The sequence below is a fragment of the Oncorhynchus keta genome, chromosome 1, assembly GCF_023373465.1.
Source record: "Oncorhynchus keta strain PuntledgeMale-10-30-2019 chromosome 1, Oket_V2, whole genome shotgun sequence".
NCBI classification, from domain to species: domain Eukaryota; kingdom Metazoa; phylum Chordata; class Actinopteri; order Salmoniformes; family Salmonidae; genus Oncorhynchus; species Oncorhynchus keta.
The window spans coordinates 46,975,858-46,994,175 of NC_068421.1; the positions used below are offsets into that span (position 1 = coordinate 46,975,858).

General features: G+C 45.7%; 1 protein-coding gene across 9 annotated transcripts in view; it reads left to right on the top strand.

The window, feature by feature from the left end:
* The window catches only part of dock10 (dedicator of cytokinesis 10), a 183,613-nt gene that overhangs the window by 71,556 nt on the left and 93,739 nt on the right, over positions 1–18,318 (top strand). For 6 of the 9 annotated variants that reach the window (XM_052526148.1, XM_052526164.1, XM_052526165.1 and 3 more), the window contains exons 2-4: positions 2,156–2,275; positions 3,574–3,663; positions 9,157–9,239. In XM_052526148.1, the coding sequence (XP_052382108.1) occupies positions 2,156–2,275; positions 3,574–3,663; positions 9,157–9,239 (293 nt within the window). The remainder of the gene's footprint in view (positions 1–2,155; positions 2,276–3,573; positions 3,664–9,156; positions 9,240–18,318) is intronic. The other 3 variants (XM_052526152.1, XM_052526147.1, XM_052526161.1) reach the window with 1 other exon arrangement.

Here is an 18,318-nt window from a genome sequence, read left to right on the forward strand (position 1 = left end):
GTCAGGTCAACTCAAAACGGAATGGGCCAAACCCACAGTGGTGATCAAGTGATTTGGCAACAGTGTGAATGAATGCTGAGTATGAAAGACTGTTGTTAATGTGTTTCTCTGCCCCTGCCTCCCGGTCCGTCTGTGTGGTAAGATCCCTACTGGCTGGAAACGCAAAGGGAAGTTAATATCTGTTTTATGTTCATTTTGAAATCTCGGCTGAAAACCACCTTCAGGCATATGACGTTAGATATATATTTTTTTGTCGGTTTTATTTATTATATTGAGATTGGGCAGTGAAGAGGGCTAGAGGAGACGTCAAAGGTAGGATAGATTGGGAGGCAGATTGGAAACCCATGCCGACTGGTGGCGTTGGCTAAACGTGTGTCCCGGGCTGGGTACGCCACACTAACCTCTGGAACACTATCCGCAGGCCGCTCAGGCAAAATATATTGTCTTGGTAGATATTTCTGTGAGGTTGACAACTTAAATTGTCCTCAGCGGTAATTCTCTCTAACAGTCGGGCACAGTTAAACAAAACAAGAAAAAAAATTTAAAAAATTTTAACAGTGGAATCACAACAAGATCCTTCCTCACAACAAAAGATTGTTACGATTCTGGGTGTTTTGCAGTCTTTTGTTTTTCTGTCACGTTCTTTGCCATGCTTTTATTCCTCACTGACTGCTTGCTTCCACCGCTTTCCCTTATGTGTCAGGGACGTGTTCACTAGGAATCAAACTGAAGCAAATGGTGTGGGACCTAGCTGAACTTGTCCGATTAGAAACCCTTTTTCCTTTAAAAAAAAAAAAAAAAAAAAGATTTGCTACGATGTGCACTAAAGAATTTACACCCCTGGTCTAAGTGAACAGAGGCTCGTGGTCGGAACGCAGGAGAAAACATCCCGCAGTGGGCGTGTCAACAGAGAGAACACAGGTCATCAGTTTTCCACCCCTCTGACCGCAGTTTGTGTTAGCGGTGATGAATAAGACGTGCTGCTTTTCCTTTGAGGACCCGAAATAGCCTCGTCTCATCATGTGCTGTCCATTTCGCTTTCTGTCAAACGCTCTGTCCGGATGGGATTGTTGAGACCATTTGCTGTGCAGATGTGCAGCCTAACCCGTAACCTAAAACGTATTGTAAAACTTCTGGCTTTGTACTATATCAGCCTACGGTCATATCAGAGCTTGAGTCTCTGATGTAATCGATTGAAATACTACTCAGCACCAGAAACTAAAAGTAATAGGTGAGGTTGAACCTATCATTAAATATGTTTTCTGAGCTAATGTAATATATTCTTCTCTGTCAGTAAAACGGTTTCCCTCGAAATGTTTTTGGTTTGGTTTGGCACATGACATGTAACCCACTTCATCCTCTATTTTACTTCTCTCTTCCCCGCCCCTCTAGGCTGGGGTCCGCGTTCCAAATGGCACCCTCTTCCCCTAATATAGTACACTACTCTTGGCCAGGGCCCGTAGGGAATGGGGTGCCGTTTGGGACACAGACTTGGTGTTTACGTAGCTGATCCAATGGTGACAGTCTAAACACAGGAAGTGAGGTGGTGGCTCTAGCTCGTTTGTTTTTCTTCATGCCTTGCAAAGAAAATGATTCATGCCCGTCCGGTGAAAGATAAACAGATGTCCTGGGGTTTAGACTATTTGCCTAGCTACACCGTTTGTCTCGCGTTCGGTTTGAAGAACACTTGTTGACTGGCTGACTTTTCTCAGTGTATATGACGTGACTGCTGAGTGTTTTGGGTATCAGCGCAGTTCAGAGAGGTTTATAAGTCAGGATTGTAGAATGGTATAGAAGAAAAATGTTAGCGTGGTGTCGCTGCCTGTGCGCCTGTCTGTCTTCTCGCAGTGCGTTACAGCAGGATAAGTCCTAGATGTAGAATACTTTTTTGTGTGACCTAATAGTTGAATATGTTGGATATTCCATGGTGTGTGTGTGTGTGCATTTGGATTTGAATCCTGCATCCGCCACTTTCTCATCTGTGTTTCCCCAAGTAGTACCCAAGTGTTTATTTCACTTCCAAATGGGATAAGTCAAGTAAAGTGTGTGTGTGTGTGTGTGTGTGTGTGTGTGTGTGTGTGTGTGTGTGTGTGTGTGTGTGTGTGTGTGTGTGTGTGTGTGTGTGTGTGTGTGTGTGTGTGTGTGTGTGTTCCAGCAGGAGAAACCCAAGCTGATAGACCCTCTGGACTATGAGGCTGTGATCTGTGACCTGGAAGATGAGCTGAAGGAAGACCCCCTCAGCGAGCTGCTCCTCTTCCCCGACAACGACTTCACGGTGGGTACGAGCGTGTCTGTGTGTGTGGGGGGGAGGGGTGTGTTTGTGTGTGTGTCTGACTGTGTGTGCGTGTGTCTGGCTCCAATGTTTTTCGACAAGACGGACAGACAGACGCACTTGCATTCTGAACCCCTCATTCCCCTAGTGCTTCTGCTCCGACAATGTCCTGTGGCTGTTTGCTCATTAGTGACTTAATTAGTGCGCTAATGTGACTCCTTAAGACCGCCACTTCACATTAACCGGTTTTAATTGGTTTTAGGGAAATGACTCGGCTCTCGATCCCTGAGTTGATTTTTAAATGCCTGACTCTGCTACCGTGGTCCACACACACACACACACACACACACACACACACACACACACACACACACACACACACACACACACACACACACACACACACACACACACACACACACACACACACACACACACACACACACACACACACACACACACACACACACACACACACACACACACACACAGGCCCGGCAACCAAACAGTCCCTGTTTCATTTGTGGTCTCTCAACCTAATGGAAATTCCAATTCATTAGCTAATGGACAAACCTAATTCGCTTCCATGACCTAATAATGTTTTGGAACACCTTCCTTCCTGTGAGTGTGCTGAGTTTTAAACAGCTGACTTGCAGACCCAGTAAATCAGAACCAAGCGTTGGTTGGCTGACTTGGCTGTTCTCTGTGTGTTGCGTCCCAAATGGCACCCTATCCCCCCATATAGTGCACTACTTGGCCCTGGTCACAAGTAATACACTACATAGGGAATACGGTGCCATCAGTGAGAGCAGTATTTCTCCAAAAAATCTTTACTGCTAGGTATGGATGATATATTTGAGCCATGTGCTGTTTTTACCTCAATATTTATGATTGAATTATAACAGCAACGGAGCTCTTGGTCAGATGTTATTCGTCAAGTGCTGACGCACTGGAATAGGGCTCAGTGATCTGACTGTACATCATGGTGGTAACGACTGTATCCTTAGATTTCCTATGTCCCCCTCAAGCATTTTCATGTTCAAACCTGCACATGTATCCTATCCCACTCTGGTATGTGTCATCTTTTACCTAATCTCAGTAATCATAAAACCAGCTATCGCGTGAACTTTGACTTCTGGCCAGCTAGTGAATTTGGTTCTAGGGGAAAAGGCTGAGATGTCAAGTCCACACCCCCTCCACCCCGACAGTCTTTCAGAGACAACCTTTTACCTGACATCAAACTGTCCCTCCTGCCTTGATAGTTCACCCCCAATGATTTCTCCTTCCCCTCTGTCTCCCAGGTGTCCACAGTGCCTCTGGAAAGACGGACACTGCAGTCCACTGTGCCCCAGGGGGCCGAGCTCCAGGCCGAGTGTCTGCTGGTCAGACAGGTGAGTGTGTATGTGTGTGTGTGTGTGTGCATGCACGTGCGTTTGTGTGTGTATGTGGGTTTGGGTGTGGGTGTGCGTGTGTGTATGTGTGTGTGTGTGTGAGCTCCATGCTTAGTTGTGTGACTGAGCTTTGGTGCAGGGGAGGGCTATGGAGCAGGGCTGACTCCACATTCAGGCTGGCTGGCTGGCAGGCAGCTAGGCTTGGTGTGGTGGTTGTGTGGGTAAGGGTCAGGACTACATGTAGTTGTTAGTTTACTTATCCTCAACACAGAGGTCAACATCATGAGCCCATAAGGCAGTGACATCAGGAGCACAGATGTGTTCTGTTCCTCCAGGAGCTGTGTGTGTTTCTGTGTGCCTGCGAGCGTGTGTGTACGTGCGCACGTGCGTGTGAGAGAGAGGGATAGTTTCCAGCTAGCTCTATGATTGAGAGAGAGAGAGACAGACTGATGCATTCAATCACTCACTCACTCCTCCTTGGCCCATATATGAGAAAGTGACGAGCATGTATTCTTTACCCATGTCTGGGCGTTACTGCTCCCCTTCTGAACAAGAGGGAAAGCGAAGTAAAGTTGTGCAGCTTGCTGCTGTATCATGTTTCTCTCCGTGGGAATCAACAGCATCTGGAAGGCGGGGGGGCTTTGACTGGACTTCTGCTTCCAATGGGCTCATCTATGGAGCTGAATCATGAGAGAGAGAGAGAGAGAATGCCCGCTAATTATGAATCATTTGAGAGAGAGAGAGAGGAGAGTGAGAGAGAGAGATCGCCGATGCCCGCTAATTATCAAAATCCAGAAATGAGACGTTAAATTCTACTACTCTAAAAGGAAACGATTCCCAAACCTTCCATAACAAAGCCATCACCTACAGAGAGATGAACCTGGAGAAGAGTCCCCTAAGAAAGCTGGTCCTGGGGCTCTGTTCACAAACACAAACAGACCCCACAGAGCCCCACGACAGCAACACAATTAGACCCAACCAAATCATGAGGAAACAAAAAGATAATTACTTGACACATTGGAAAGAATTAACAAAAAAACAGAGCAAACTAGAATGCTATTTGGCCCTAAACAGAGAGTGCCAATAAAGCCCTTAAATTGAATTAGAAAGAGAGAGGGGGAGAAGGAGGGTGTGAGAGAGAGAGAGAGAGAGAGGAAATGAGAGAGAGAATGAGGGGAGGATGAGAGGGGGAGAGAGAGAGAGAGAGAGAAAGAGGGAGGAGGGTGCGAGAGAGAGGGAAGGAGGGAGCGAGAGAGAGAGGGAAGGAGGGAGGAGGAAGAAGAGAGGGAAGGAAGGAAGGAGGAGGGGGCAAGAGTGAGAGAGGGGGGATGGGAGACAGAGAGGGAAGGATGGGGAAAGAGAGGGAAGGAGGGGGCGAGAGAGAGGGAAGAAGGGGGAGGAGGCGAGAGAGGGAAGGAGGGGGAGAGATGAGGGGGAGAGAGGGGGAGGGGGGGAAGAGAGGGAAGGAGGGAAGGAGAGAAGAAGAGGAACATTTGGGGGGTAAATGGAGGGGGGCGAGAGGGAAGGAGGGGGGAGATGGGAAAAGAGAGGGAGAGTGAGAGGGAGGGAAGAATGGGGAAAAGAGGGAAGGAGGGGGCGAGAGACGGAAGGAGGGGGCAAGAGTGAGAGAGGGAGAGATATATGGAGGGAGGGAGGGAGGGAATGAGGGGGAGAGAGGGAAGGAGGGGGAGGGGTGAGAGAGGGAAGGAGGAGGAAAGGGACAGAGGGAATGAGGGGGAGGAAGAGAGGAAAGGTTGGGGCGAGAGAGAGAGCGGGAAGGAGGGGGCGAGAGAGAGAGGCAAGGAGGGGGCGAGAGAGAGAGAGAGAGAGAGGGGGAAGGATGGGGCGAGAGAGAGAGGGAAAGAGAGAGGGAAGGAGGTGGCGACAGAGAGAGTGGGAAGGAGGGGGAAAGAGAGAGAAAGGGAAGGAGGGGGAGGGAGGGGAGAGCGAGACAAGGATGGGGAAGGAGAGGGGGGAGAGATGGAAAGAGAGGTAAGGAGGAGGTGAGAGAGATGGAAGGAGAAAGAAATGTAAAGAAAGGAAGGAGGGGGGAGAGATGGGAAGGAAGGGGAGAGAGAGAGAGAGGTGAGGAAAGAGAAATGTAAAGAAAGGGAAGGAGGGGGAGAGAGAGAGGTGAGGAGAGAGAAATGTAAAGAAAGGGAAGGAGGGGGAGAGATGGGAAGGAAGGGGAGAGAGAGAGAGAGAGGTGAGGAGAGAGAAATGTAAAGAAAGGGAAGGAAGGGGAGAGAGGTGAGAGATGTAAAGAGAGGGAAGGAGAGAGAGAGAGAGAGAGAGAGAGAGAGAGAGAAATGTAAAGAAAGGGAAGAGAGATGGGAAGGAAGGGGAGAGAGAGAGGTGAGGAGAGAGAAATGTAAAGAAAGGGAAGGAGGGGGAGAGATGGGAAGGAAGGGGTGAGAGAGAGGTGAGGAGAGAGAAATGTAAAGAAAGGGAAGGAGGGGGAGAGATGGGAAGGAAGGGGAGAGAGAGGGAGAGAGAGAGAGGTGAGGAGAGAGAAATGTAAAGAAAGTGAAGGAGGGGGAGAGATGGGAAGGAAAGAGAGAGACGGCGATGGGGCGAGAACTTTACAAATGCAAATGATGACGACCAGCGTGAACACAATTTTGTGTACATTTCCCCTATTGTATTGTCGCTATGAAGAGGTGGATCTTGACTGTGACCCAAATGGCACCCCATTCCCTTTATTGTCCAATCGTTTGAGGTGGTACCCTATAGGACCTGGTCAATAGCAGGGTGCCATTTGGGACACATATACAGACTGTGTGTGCATGTGCACCTGTTTTCATGCTCTTATGGTGACAAGTAATGTTTGATGGTGAGGCTGACGTGAAAGACTTGCAGCACATGCTGGCGAGAAGGAAGTGATCAAATTAGCCACCCGTAGTCTCACTCACATCCTACTGTAGCAGCATCACTGCATACGGAAACACACCAGACACCACACCGTCACAGCTTACAGAAGATTGTGTGTGTGTGTGTGTGTGTGTGTGTGTGTGTGTGTGTGTGTGTGTGTGTGTGTGTGTGTGTGTGTGTGTGTGTGTGTGTGTGTGTGTGTGTGTGACTACTGTAGAGCTGTATAAAAAGCGTCTGCTAAATGGCATATATTGTGAGCGAGCGAGCTGGAAGACAGAGAATGGCTATTTAAGTATGTGTTCCCAGGAATGTGTTGTTGCCTTGTGGAAGTAAATATGCCCTGACAAAGGTCCAATTCCCAGGACCACAAATACAAATTCCATCTAGACACTGTTGCTCTAGAGCACACAAAAAACTATATGTACCTCGGCCTAAACATCAGCGCCACAGGTAACTTCCACAAAGCTGTGAGCGATCTGAGAGACAAGGCAAGAAGGGTCTTCTATGCCATCAAAAGGAACATAAAATTTGACTTACCAATTAGGATCTGACATAAAAAAAATAAAAAAAAATACTTGAATCAGATATAGAACCCATTCCCCTTTATGGTTGTGAAGTCTGGAGCCCGCTCACCCACCGGTGACAAACAAAATGGGACAAACACCAAATTGAGACTCTGCATTGCAGAATTCTGCAAAAATTTCCTCTGTGTACAACGTAAAACACCAAATAATGCACGCAGAGTAAAATTAAGCCGATACCCGCTAATGATCAAAATCCAGATAAGAGCTGTTAAATTCTACAACCACTTAAAAGGAAGCAATTCCCAAACCTTCCATAACAAAGCCATCACCTACAGAGAGATAAACCTGTCCTCTATGCAAGCTAGTCCTGATGATCTGTTCACTTACCTTGGCTTACTGCATTCGCGTAACAGGCAGTCTCCTGCAACGAGAGAGAGGCAGGTCATTATTGCGTTGAACTAGTTAACTGTAGGGTTGCAAGTTTGGATCCCCCGAGCTGACAAGGTGAAAATCTGTCGTTCTGCCCCTGAATGAGGCAGTTAACCCACCGTTCCTAGGCCGTCATTGAAAATAAGAATGTGTTCTTAACTGACTTGCCTAGTTAAATAAAGGTCTAAAAAAATGTAATAAAAATCAGCAAATCGGAGCCCAAAAATACCGATTTCTGATTGTTATAAAAACTTGAAATCGGCCCTAATTAATCGTCCATTACGATTAATCGGTCGACCTCTACTGTGTATATATATAATATGACATTTGAATAGTCTTTATTCTTTTGTTTATTATCTATTTCACTTGCTTTGTCAATGTAAACATATGTTGCCCATGCTAATAAAGCCCTTCAATTGAAAATTGATTTGAAATTTAATTGAGAGGAGAGAGAGTGGAGAGGTGAGAGTGCGTGAGCGTGTGTGTGTTTACGCGTGAGAGAGAGTGTGCTTGTGCGCAGCTGAGCTCGCATATGTACGTTTTGTGTGCACGTGAGAGACCGAAAGAAGAGAGGGAGGGAGAGAAAGAAAGTCTGTAACTCAATCCCGTGGGACAGAATGTTAATTAAATTCTTCTCATGGTTTGATTCATCTAATCATGGATTCAATCTTGTAACTCTTTCAGCTTATTGGGCTCCAAGACGACCTGTGTGAAGCAAGCTAGGGCTGCAGAGTCTTTTTCCCTCAAAAGAAATATGTTTTTGCAAGGCACGAAATAACGAGCTTAGAGCTACCACCTAACTTCCTGTGTTGACTCTGTCACCGCTGGATCAGCTACATAAACACCAAGTCTTGTGTCCCGAATGGCACCCCTTCCCCTGTGGACCCTGGTCAAAAGTAGTGCACTATGAAGGGAATAGGGTGCCATTTGGGACACCACCTTAATGTCGTAGAGGGAGGCAGCCTCTGCAGCCCTAGCTTGCGTCACATTGGGTTGCATGAGGCCTGCTGCTCATGTAAAACAAAGCTGTACATTGCCTGTACATTACCATTACCGTACCTTGGATCTACTGATTTCAATGGAGAGGTGTGTGTGTGTGTGTGTGTGTGTGTGTGTGTGTGTGTGTGTGTGTGTGTGTGTGTGTGTGTGTGTGTGTGTGTGTGTGTGTGTGTGTGTGTGTGTGTGTGTGTGTGTGTGTGTGTGTGTGTGTGTGTGTGTGTGTGAGTGAGTGAGTGACTACTGTAGAGCTGTATAAGTTCCATGTTGTGACCGAGAGGGGATTTCAAGCATCAACTGCCCATGCCAAGACACACACACACACACACACACACACACACACACACACACACACACACCTCTTTTTGTTGATTGAGGACCTTTTTGCTGAGGAATGTGATTGTTTTTCATGTGTGTGTTTTCTATAGTTAAAAATAAAAAATCTTAGTATTTTATTTTCTGCTGTATTCCCTATGTGTAATGTGTTGTGTAGTTGCAGGGCTCCCTTGCAATGCGACTCTCAAATAAATGCATGAAATTAAACACACACACACACACACGATCATGTATACAGACAGAATCAACTGTCTGTTATTCACAGGCATTAACAGAACCTCTGTCCCCTCCTCTTCCTCCTCCTCTTTCTCCTCCTCTTTCTCCTCCTCTGTTCCAGGCCTGCAAGTACTACAACTCCCAACTACACGTGGTCCATTACAAATATGATGAGTACGCAGGAGATTACCGGCTACTTCCCAGGTACAGAATAGTCTATGAAAGAGTTACAACATTCCGGCAACTTTCCCAAAACTCCCAACTTTCCATACATTTTGTGAAAGTTACCAGAATTTTGCAGCCCTTGTCTGTGATTGCACTTATGCATTTAGTACATTTACATTTACATTTAGTTACAGAGCAGTGTTTACATATTTTAATGGTTCCGCGTCAGAAAACAGTACTTCGCCACTTCATGTACTTCTAAGTATTATGACGCTATTGTGTTTGACAGGGCCCACTCCAGGGCTTAACGGTTTTGACAGAGTCTTTGTCAGGAACGCATTCCAGACTTTCCATAGACGTACTTCACATAAACACTAGGAAAGGACGCAGCTGAGAACCTCAGCTAGACCAAAATATCCAGGTGCTTGTATCCTTAATGGAACCCTATTCCCTATTTAGTGCACTACTTTTGACCAGAGTTCACTAAATAGGAAATAGTGTGCCATTTGAGCTGCTGTAGTCTGCGGTTACATAGCGGGCCTCTCGAAAAATAGCTCTCTGTTGATGTCAACAATGGGAACAAAAAAACAAAATGATGGACATCGGTGGGTTGTGTTGTTGAGTGGCAAGCTGTGCTGTCCAGCAGCAGTGATGTCAGGGTGTGTGTATCGGTCACTCAAGCCCAGGGAGACCAAACATCACAGCAGAGCCTCTTTGATTTCTGACCCCTATCCAGACCACTGGAATGTTCTCCTGGTCTCCCATGGGTTGGTTATGTTGTAGTCCTCTAGTTCAGTTCCCATGACCTTTTTGAGTTTGTTGAATTTAAAATAGTTTTAAGTTCAACATCATATTCTGTACATCAACTCTAAAACTGATCCAAATTCTACTTTTGATGCTGTGTAGTTTAACATCAATAGATGTCAAGAGACTGAGTGTACGGGCTCCTATGGAGGTTAGATCCACATGAAATGAGTTCTCTCTCTGAATCACTTCCTCTGTCTTTCCCTGGAATTTGTAGCAGATCTAGGATCAGTATGGGAGTTACTGCTAGCCTTTGTGAGATACCCTGTACACACAGTTAGCATCAGATCTAGGATCAGTTTGGGCTCCTTATACTATATGTCTGTGATCCAGTTGACAGACTGACAGCTCAGTTCACTCTGAGCTATAGTAATCTTCACGAGCTGTGTCTCTCCAGAAATCACATTGAAGAGCCACGAAGTCTGGCATGTTGCAAGGCTATTCTAACTGTTAGGTCCAAACACAGGGGTGTCCCTGAAGATTCTCAAAAAAAATGTTTAGCCTTTTGGAGACAATTTTGAGAAGCCATGAGATGCCATGAATAATTTTAGCTGAGACTAGTTGCAGTGCTCGGTCTCCTATCCTGATAAAAGAGGGAAGCCTTTGTGTCTCCAGCTCAGAGCACATGCACAAACACAGGGCGGCTCATGAACACACTGGAGCGAGGGCAAGTTTTTGTCTGGTCCTTTTCGGGGGGAGATGGATAGGACTCGGCCACACAAGTCGAGGCTCAGCTCAGACACCCAGCCATAGAGATGGAAAAGAGAGAACACCTCTTATCTGTGCTACGATGATCCCTCCAAGGGGAACTCTGCTGTTTACCAAAACAGTGGCGGGGTTCCCACTTTGTTTTTGTTTAAACTGAAAATTGCCCCTTTTAACCCATTTAAAAGGGAGAAAGCCCTCGCTGCCCATGCTATAACAAGCTTTGTAGCAAGTTTGCCCTCTATCTGACTCCATGCACCCAGCACCTCTACAGTAAAACTTACCGTATGCTTCCCATTCGAAAGAGTTTGCACATATATTAGACCGCATCTTTGACCTTTTGGTATTCGGCAGCCTTCAGCTGTTTTTTTTCCGGCGGTTCGAGCACACACATTTTTCTCTTGAGGCTTGTCGGAGTTCGGCAGCCAAAGTTTCCACCCCTTCCTCAGTGATTGGCCAAAAGTAGGTGTTTGTTGTCATTCAATGACAGACGACTAGTTTTCATGCACATTTCACTCGAGAAATACCGCACCAAACATCTTAGTTTCATCTGCGTGACTAAGACTTCCTCTGTCAAAACATCAACATTTAAATACAGATTTCTTGACCTATCTTAGAATCATTCTGACTATTTTGAGAAGTTTACTTGTTGCTATGGTGTCTCAACAGAGGGATAAACAGTAATATTGCCGCTTTTATCTAGTTTTTCAAGCAAAGGTATTTTAAGAGAGTATGCAGGCACAAACGTTCACTTCGCCTAGCCGTGGTGTTCTGGCCAGAAAAAAAACTCTGGGCTCGAGTTAGCCCATGCCTGTGTAGTTAAGCAGGCCCTACAACTACAATAAACTGCTGGACTGTTATGTGGCTATCACAACACGTGTATCAACACTAGAGTTGAGCTTGAATGCCATTACTGAAGTGTGGTACATCTACGATATGATGATAGGGGACATAGAGAGAGGACATACTCCTTGGTTGTGTTCCATATGGCACCCTGTTCCCTACATAGTGCACTACTTCTGACCAGAACCCTGTGGGCCCTGTTCAAAAGTAGTGCACTATGTAGTAGGTAATAGGGGGCAATTTGGAACGCAGACCTTCTCTCTCTCTGCCTGGAAGCTTTTAAGTGTAGTCCTCTCCCTCTTGACATCCCTAATGGAAGAGGCAGACCTGTAGGATAAAACAGAGCTCCTCAAAGTGAACGAGTCAAATGAGGTCACCTCCTGATCATATGTCACTCTGACTGTCTGTGGGGGAGATGAGGGGGAGAGAGAGGGGAGCGGAGGGAAGGGGAGAGGGAGAGAGAAGTGGGGAAGGCAGAATGAGGTGAGTAGAGGAGGGGAGGGTGGGAAGTAGACTAGAACAGGCGGGACACTTCATTCAGGTGATGGGGGGGAGGGGGATATATCAAATTAATTAATGCCTGTATTACAAGAATCAAGGTTTTGTAATTGTCCGTTTTTATGTGAGTTTATGTCCGCTCGTTCTCGTGTTGTATTTTTGGTCTTGTCTCTTTCGCTCCTCTGTGCTGTGTGCACCTCCCCGTTTACACCAGAGATGCACATCTCCGCCCTAACAATGGGAGTTGTTGTCCCAAAGGCGGGAAGGCAGGCAACAAGCTTAGGTCCAAAATAAACCCATAAAAACACATTGTGCTTATTTTGGACAGATTCACTCTCACATCGCCTCTCCCTCTATGGTTCACACACACCAAGCAACCCCTCCGCCTCTCACGCCAACAAAATTCAGAGATCACATCTTCCTCTCTGAAAAGTGGTTTCAACTCGCTATTTGCATTTGAGGTTTGGTCCAACAGAATGGACACCAAAACACATTGTAATAGACTGTAATAGAGGAGAGGTTTTTCTAACAATACCCGTTTTATGGCTCAACTACTCAAATTGCACGCAGAGCAGACACTACTAATACTTATTAAAGAACATTGATTCTGGGAAAAATAAATACTCAGTTTGTCACGGCGGCATAAGGGTACCACGTACCACTAGCAGCATTTTAGCCAAAGACTATTATACTAGCTGTCTAGTCTGTGTTTTTGTAAATGTGCAATACGCATAAAAACACAAGTATATAAGGAATTGGCAACTCGTTCTCGTTCTGAGAAATAAGGTAGGCCACTTGATTTTAACATGTGAACAAAGTGAACAGGCAAACATGCTTTTCAAACAGTTGGAGACAGAGCGAAGGATGTGTTCATAGCAATTTAACTGTTCAACCTTGTTAGCTAGCAAATAGAATCCAAGTTGGCTAAACTTGAAATATAAAGATTAGTAGGCTAATAACACAGCACATGAGAGATTGTTGACCTGTGTTCATTTTCTGTAGCTTAATGCCTTGCTACAAGAAGTTAGTCATTATTTGTGAATTTGTGCACTATGCATGGTTCTAGGTAAATTTGTATGGGCATTTTCATAGACAGACTTGAAAGCCAGATCAGTGATTATAATTTTTTATATATATATATATATATATATATATATATATATATATATATATATATATATATATATATATTGTGTATCGCCCATAAGTTTGAAAAAAATCAAGATATGATTTTTAGGCCTATATCGCCCTAGGGGCAGACACACAGAGCGAGCGAGAACTTTGGACAGGGAGGATGTGGAGCTCCTCCTCTCTCCCATCCTTCCTTCTCCCTCCCCTTTCTCTCCTCCAAACAGACAAATTATGGTAGAAGACAGTCTGCAGTCAGTTTATTATCCTTATTCTCTGTGTCTCTGTGTCTCTGTGTCTGTCTGTCTGTCTGTCTGTCTGTCTGTCTGTCTGTCTGTCTGTCTGTCTGTATGTATTCCGTGGTACAGTCTAGGCACAGTGTACCGCCAGCAGAGACAAAGTAGCTACACATTAGTCAGAGCACTGTCTGGTGATAGTGAATTCTTATTCGAGGGGAGAAGTGCAACTGAAGCACAAATGTGACCGACCACCTTGATTTGGTCTTATGTAGCAACATTTGAAATTTGTGTTTTTTACATTGGATAAAAGTAGAGACTCAGAGCTAAAAAAAAATGTTGTGTATATCATATATCATACATACTTTTTTGTCCGAGATGGCATAGCAGTTCAGACGTCTTTTGTCCTCGTCTTGTCGTGTCCTGTATATATATATATATATATATATATATATACAACTTTTTTCACGTACATTTTATTTTTATTTTCCATCAACTCATCTTCAAAACACTCTCCTGCAACCCGCCTCACCAATTTATATTTATAAATAAGTATTATTTACCTCAAATCTGCAATCCTCCAAGAAGCTAGCCAGAAGCTAGCCAGAAACTAGCCAGAAGCTAGCCCAGAAGCTAATCAGAAGCTAGTTCAGAAGCTAGTTAGCTTCCTTAATGGCAAATCGTTACTATTCAGCTAACCACGGTTTGTGGTCATCAGCTATCCTTTAGCTCGAAAATCTATCGCCAGTTTTGTACGGCGCAGCGCGGCTCTAAACGGAACATACCGGACCAATTTTTCTCTCCATGTCCCTGGATTTCAACTGCTCTCTGGACATTCATACCCGGATCTCACAGCTAGCTAGCTGCTATCCGTGTGACTATCTGCTTTCGTCGATTCCGGAGCAAACATCAATTACTCCGGAGCTAGCCAGCTCCGTCAATCACTCCTGAGCTCCGTCAATCACTCCTGGGCTGCAGTCACCTATCCGGACCCGTTTTACTGCCTACGCGGAGCCCCACCGGGCCTTCACAACTGGACTGCCGACGTTATCTACCCGAAGGAGATCCGGCTGGCTCCTCCGTCGCGACGTTACCTGAACGTCCATCTGCGGCCTGCTAACCGTTAGCTGTCTTACCGGCTGCTCTCAGAATAGACAATCGGACAATTTATTTATTTTTATTATTATTATTATGTTTCTTCTTGGGCCTCTATAACTATATCTATTGTTTTTATTTTTTTTGTTGTTGTGTGATTTGGATGAATCCCCTCTACCACATGGAACCCCACTAATCTACTGACGGAACGCAAGAGGTGGCTAACAACAGACCTCCATCCTATGCTAGCTTGCTACCGATGTCCTGGCTAGCTGTCTAAATCGCCGTGACCCCCAACCAACCTCTCCACTCACTGGACCCTTTTGATCACTCGACTAAGGATGCCTCTCCTTAATGTCAATATGTCTTGTCCATTGCTGTTCTGGTTAGTGTTTATTGGCTTATTTCACTGTAGAGCCTCTAGTCCTGCTCACTATACCTTATCCAACTTATTAGTTCCACCACCCACACATGCAATGACATCTCTTGGTTTCAATGATGTTTCCAGAGACAATATCTCTCTCTTCTTCACTCAATACCTAGGTTTACCTCCACTGTATTCACATCCTACCATACCTTTGTCTGTACATTATACCTTGATGCTATTTTATCGCCCCCAGAAACCTCCTTTTACTCTCTGTTCCAGACGTTCTAGACGACCAATTCTTATTGCTTTTAGCCTCACCCTTATTCTTCTCCTCCTATGTTCCTCTGGCGATGTAGAGGTGAATCCAGGCCCTGCAGTGCCTAGCTCCACTCCTATTCCCCAGGCGCTCTCTTTTGATGACTTCTGTAACCGTAATAGCCTTGGTTTCATGCATGTTAACATTAGAAGCCTCCTCCCTAAGTTTGTTCTATTCACTGCTTTAGCACACTCTGCCAACCCGGATGTTCTAGCTGTGTCTGAATCCTGGCTTAGGAAGACCACCAAAAATTCAGAAATTTTAATTCCAAACTACAACATTTTCAGACAAGATAGAACTGCCAAAGGGGGCGGTGTTGCAATCTACTGCAAAGATAGCCTGCAGAGTTCTGTCCTACTATCCAGGTCTGTACCCAAACAATTTGAACTTCTACTTTTAAAAATCCACCTCTCTAAAAACAAGTCTCTCACCGTTGCCGCCTGGGGAATAGGAGTGGAGCTAGGCACTGCAGGGCCTGGATTCACCTCTACATCGCCAGAGGAACATAGACCACCCTCTGCCCCCAGCTGTGCTCTGGACACCATATGTGAACTGATTGCCCCCCATCTATCTTCAGAGCTCGTGCTGCTAGGCGACCTAAACTGGAACATGCTTAACACCCCAGCCATCCTACAATCTAAACTTGATGCCCTCAATCTCACACAAATTATCAATTAACCTACCAGGTACCCCCCCAAAGCCTTAAACACGGGCACCCTCATAGATATCATCCTAACCAACTTCCCCTCTAAATACACCTCTGCTGTCTTCAACCAAGATCTCAGCGATCACTGCCTCATTGCCTGCATCCGTAATGGGTCAGCGGTCAAACGACCTCCACTCATCACTGTAAAACGCTCCCTGAAACACTTCAGCGAGCAGGCCTTTCTAATCGACCTGGCCGGGGTATCCTGGAAGGATATTGATCTCATCCCGTCAGTAGAGGATGCCTGGATATTTTTTTTGAATGCCTTCCTAACCATCTTAAATAAACATGCCCCATTCAAGAAATTTAGAACCAGGAACAGATATAGCCCTTGGTTCTCCCCAGACCTGACTGCCCTTAACCAACACAAAAACATCCTATGGCGTTCTGCATTAGCATCGAACAGCCCCCGTGATATGCAGCTGTTCAGGGAAGCTAGAAACCGTTATACACAGGCAGTTAGAAAAGCCAAGGTTAGCTTTTTCAAGCAGAAATTCGCTTCCTGCAACACTAACTCAAAAAAGTTCTGGGACACTGTAAAGTCCATGGAGAATAAGAACACCTCCTCCCAGCTGCCCACTGCACTGAAGATAGGAAACACTGTCACCACTGATAAATCCACCATAATTGAGAATTTCAATAAGCATTTTTCTACGGCTGGCCATGCTTTCCACCTGGCTACTCCTACCCCGGTCAACAGCACTGCACCCCCAACAGCAACTTGCCCAAGCCTTCCCCATTTCTCCTTCTCCCAAATCCATTCAGCTGATGTTCTGAAAGAGTTGCAAAATCTGGACCCCTACAAATCAGCCGGGCTAGACAATCTGGACCCTTTCTTTCTAAAATGATCTGCCGAAATTGTTGCCACCCCTATTACTAGCCTGTTCAACCTCTCTTTCGTGTCGTCTGAGATTCCCAAAGATTGGAAAGCAGCTGCGGTCATCCCCCTCTTCAAAGGGGGGGACACTCTTGACCCAAACTGCTACAGACCTATATCTATCCTACCATGCCTTTCTAAGGTCTTTGAAAGCCAAGTCAACAAACAGATTACCGACCATTTCGAATCTCACCATACCTTCTCTGCTATGCAATCTGGTTTCAGAGCTGGTCATGGGTGCACCTCAGCCACGCTCAAGGTCCTAAACGATATCTTAACCTCCATCGATAAGAAACATTACTGTGCAGCCGTATTCATTGATCTGGCCAAGGCTTTCGACTCTGTCAATCACCACATCCTCATCGGCAGACTCGACAGCCTTGTTTTCTCAAATGATTGCCTCGCCTGGTTCACCAACTACTTCTCTGATAGAGTTCAGTGTGTCAAATCGGAGGGTCTGCTGTCCGGACCTCTGGCAGTCTCTATGGGGGTGCCACAGGGTTCAATTCTTGGACCGACTCTCTTCTCTGTATACATCAATGAGGTCACTCTTGCTGCTGGTGAGTCTCTGACCCACCTCTACGCAGACGACACCATTCTGTATACTTCCGGCCCTTCTTTGGACACTGTGTTAACAACCCTCCAGGCAAGCTTCAATGCCATACAACTCTCCTTCCGTGGCCTCCAATTGCTCTTAAATACAAGTAAAACTAAATGCATGCTCTTCAACCGATCGCTACCTGCACCTACCCGCCTGTCCAACATCACTACTCTGGACGGCTCTGACTTAGAATACGTGGACAACTACAAATACTTAGGTGTCTGGTTAGACTGTAAACTCTCCTTCCAGACCCATATCAAACATCTCCAATCCAAAGTTATATCTAGAATTTGCTTCCTATTTCGCAACAAAGCATCCTTCACTCATGCTGCCAAACATAAAACTGACCATCCTACCAATCCTCGACTTTGGCGATGTCATTTACAAAATAGCCTCCAATACCCTACTCAACGAATTGGATGCAGTCTATCACAGTGCAATCCGTTTTGTCACCAAAGCCCCATATACTACCCACCATTGCGACCTGTATGCTCTCGTTGGCTGGCCCTCGCTTCATACTCGTCGCCAAACCCACTGGCTCCATGTCATCTACAAGGCCCTGCTAGGTAAAGTCCCCCCTTATCTCAGCTCGCTGGTCACCATAGCATCTCCCACCTGTAGCACACGCTCCAACAGGTATATCTCTCTCTCACCCCCAAAACCAATTATTTCTTTGGCCGCCTCTCCTTCCAGTTCTCTGCTGCCAATGACTGGAACGAACTACAAAAATCTCTGAAACTGGAAACACTTATCTCCCTCACTAGCTTTAAGCACCAACTGTCAGAGCATCTTACAGATTACTGCACCTGGCCAGTTGCGAACAAGTTCTCATTTACAACTGCGACCTGGCCAAGATAAAGCAAAGCAGTGCGCCACAAACAACAACACAGAGTTACACATGGAATAAACAAACATACATTCAATAATACAATAGAAAAAGTA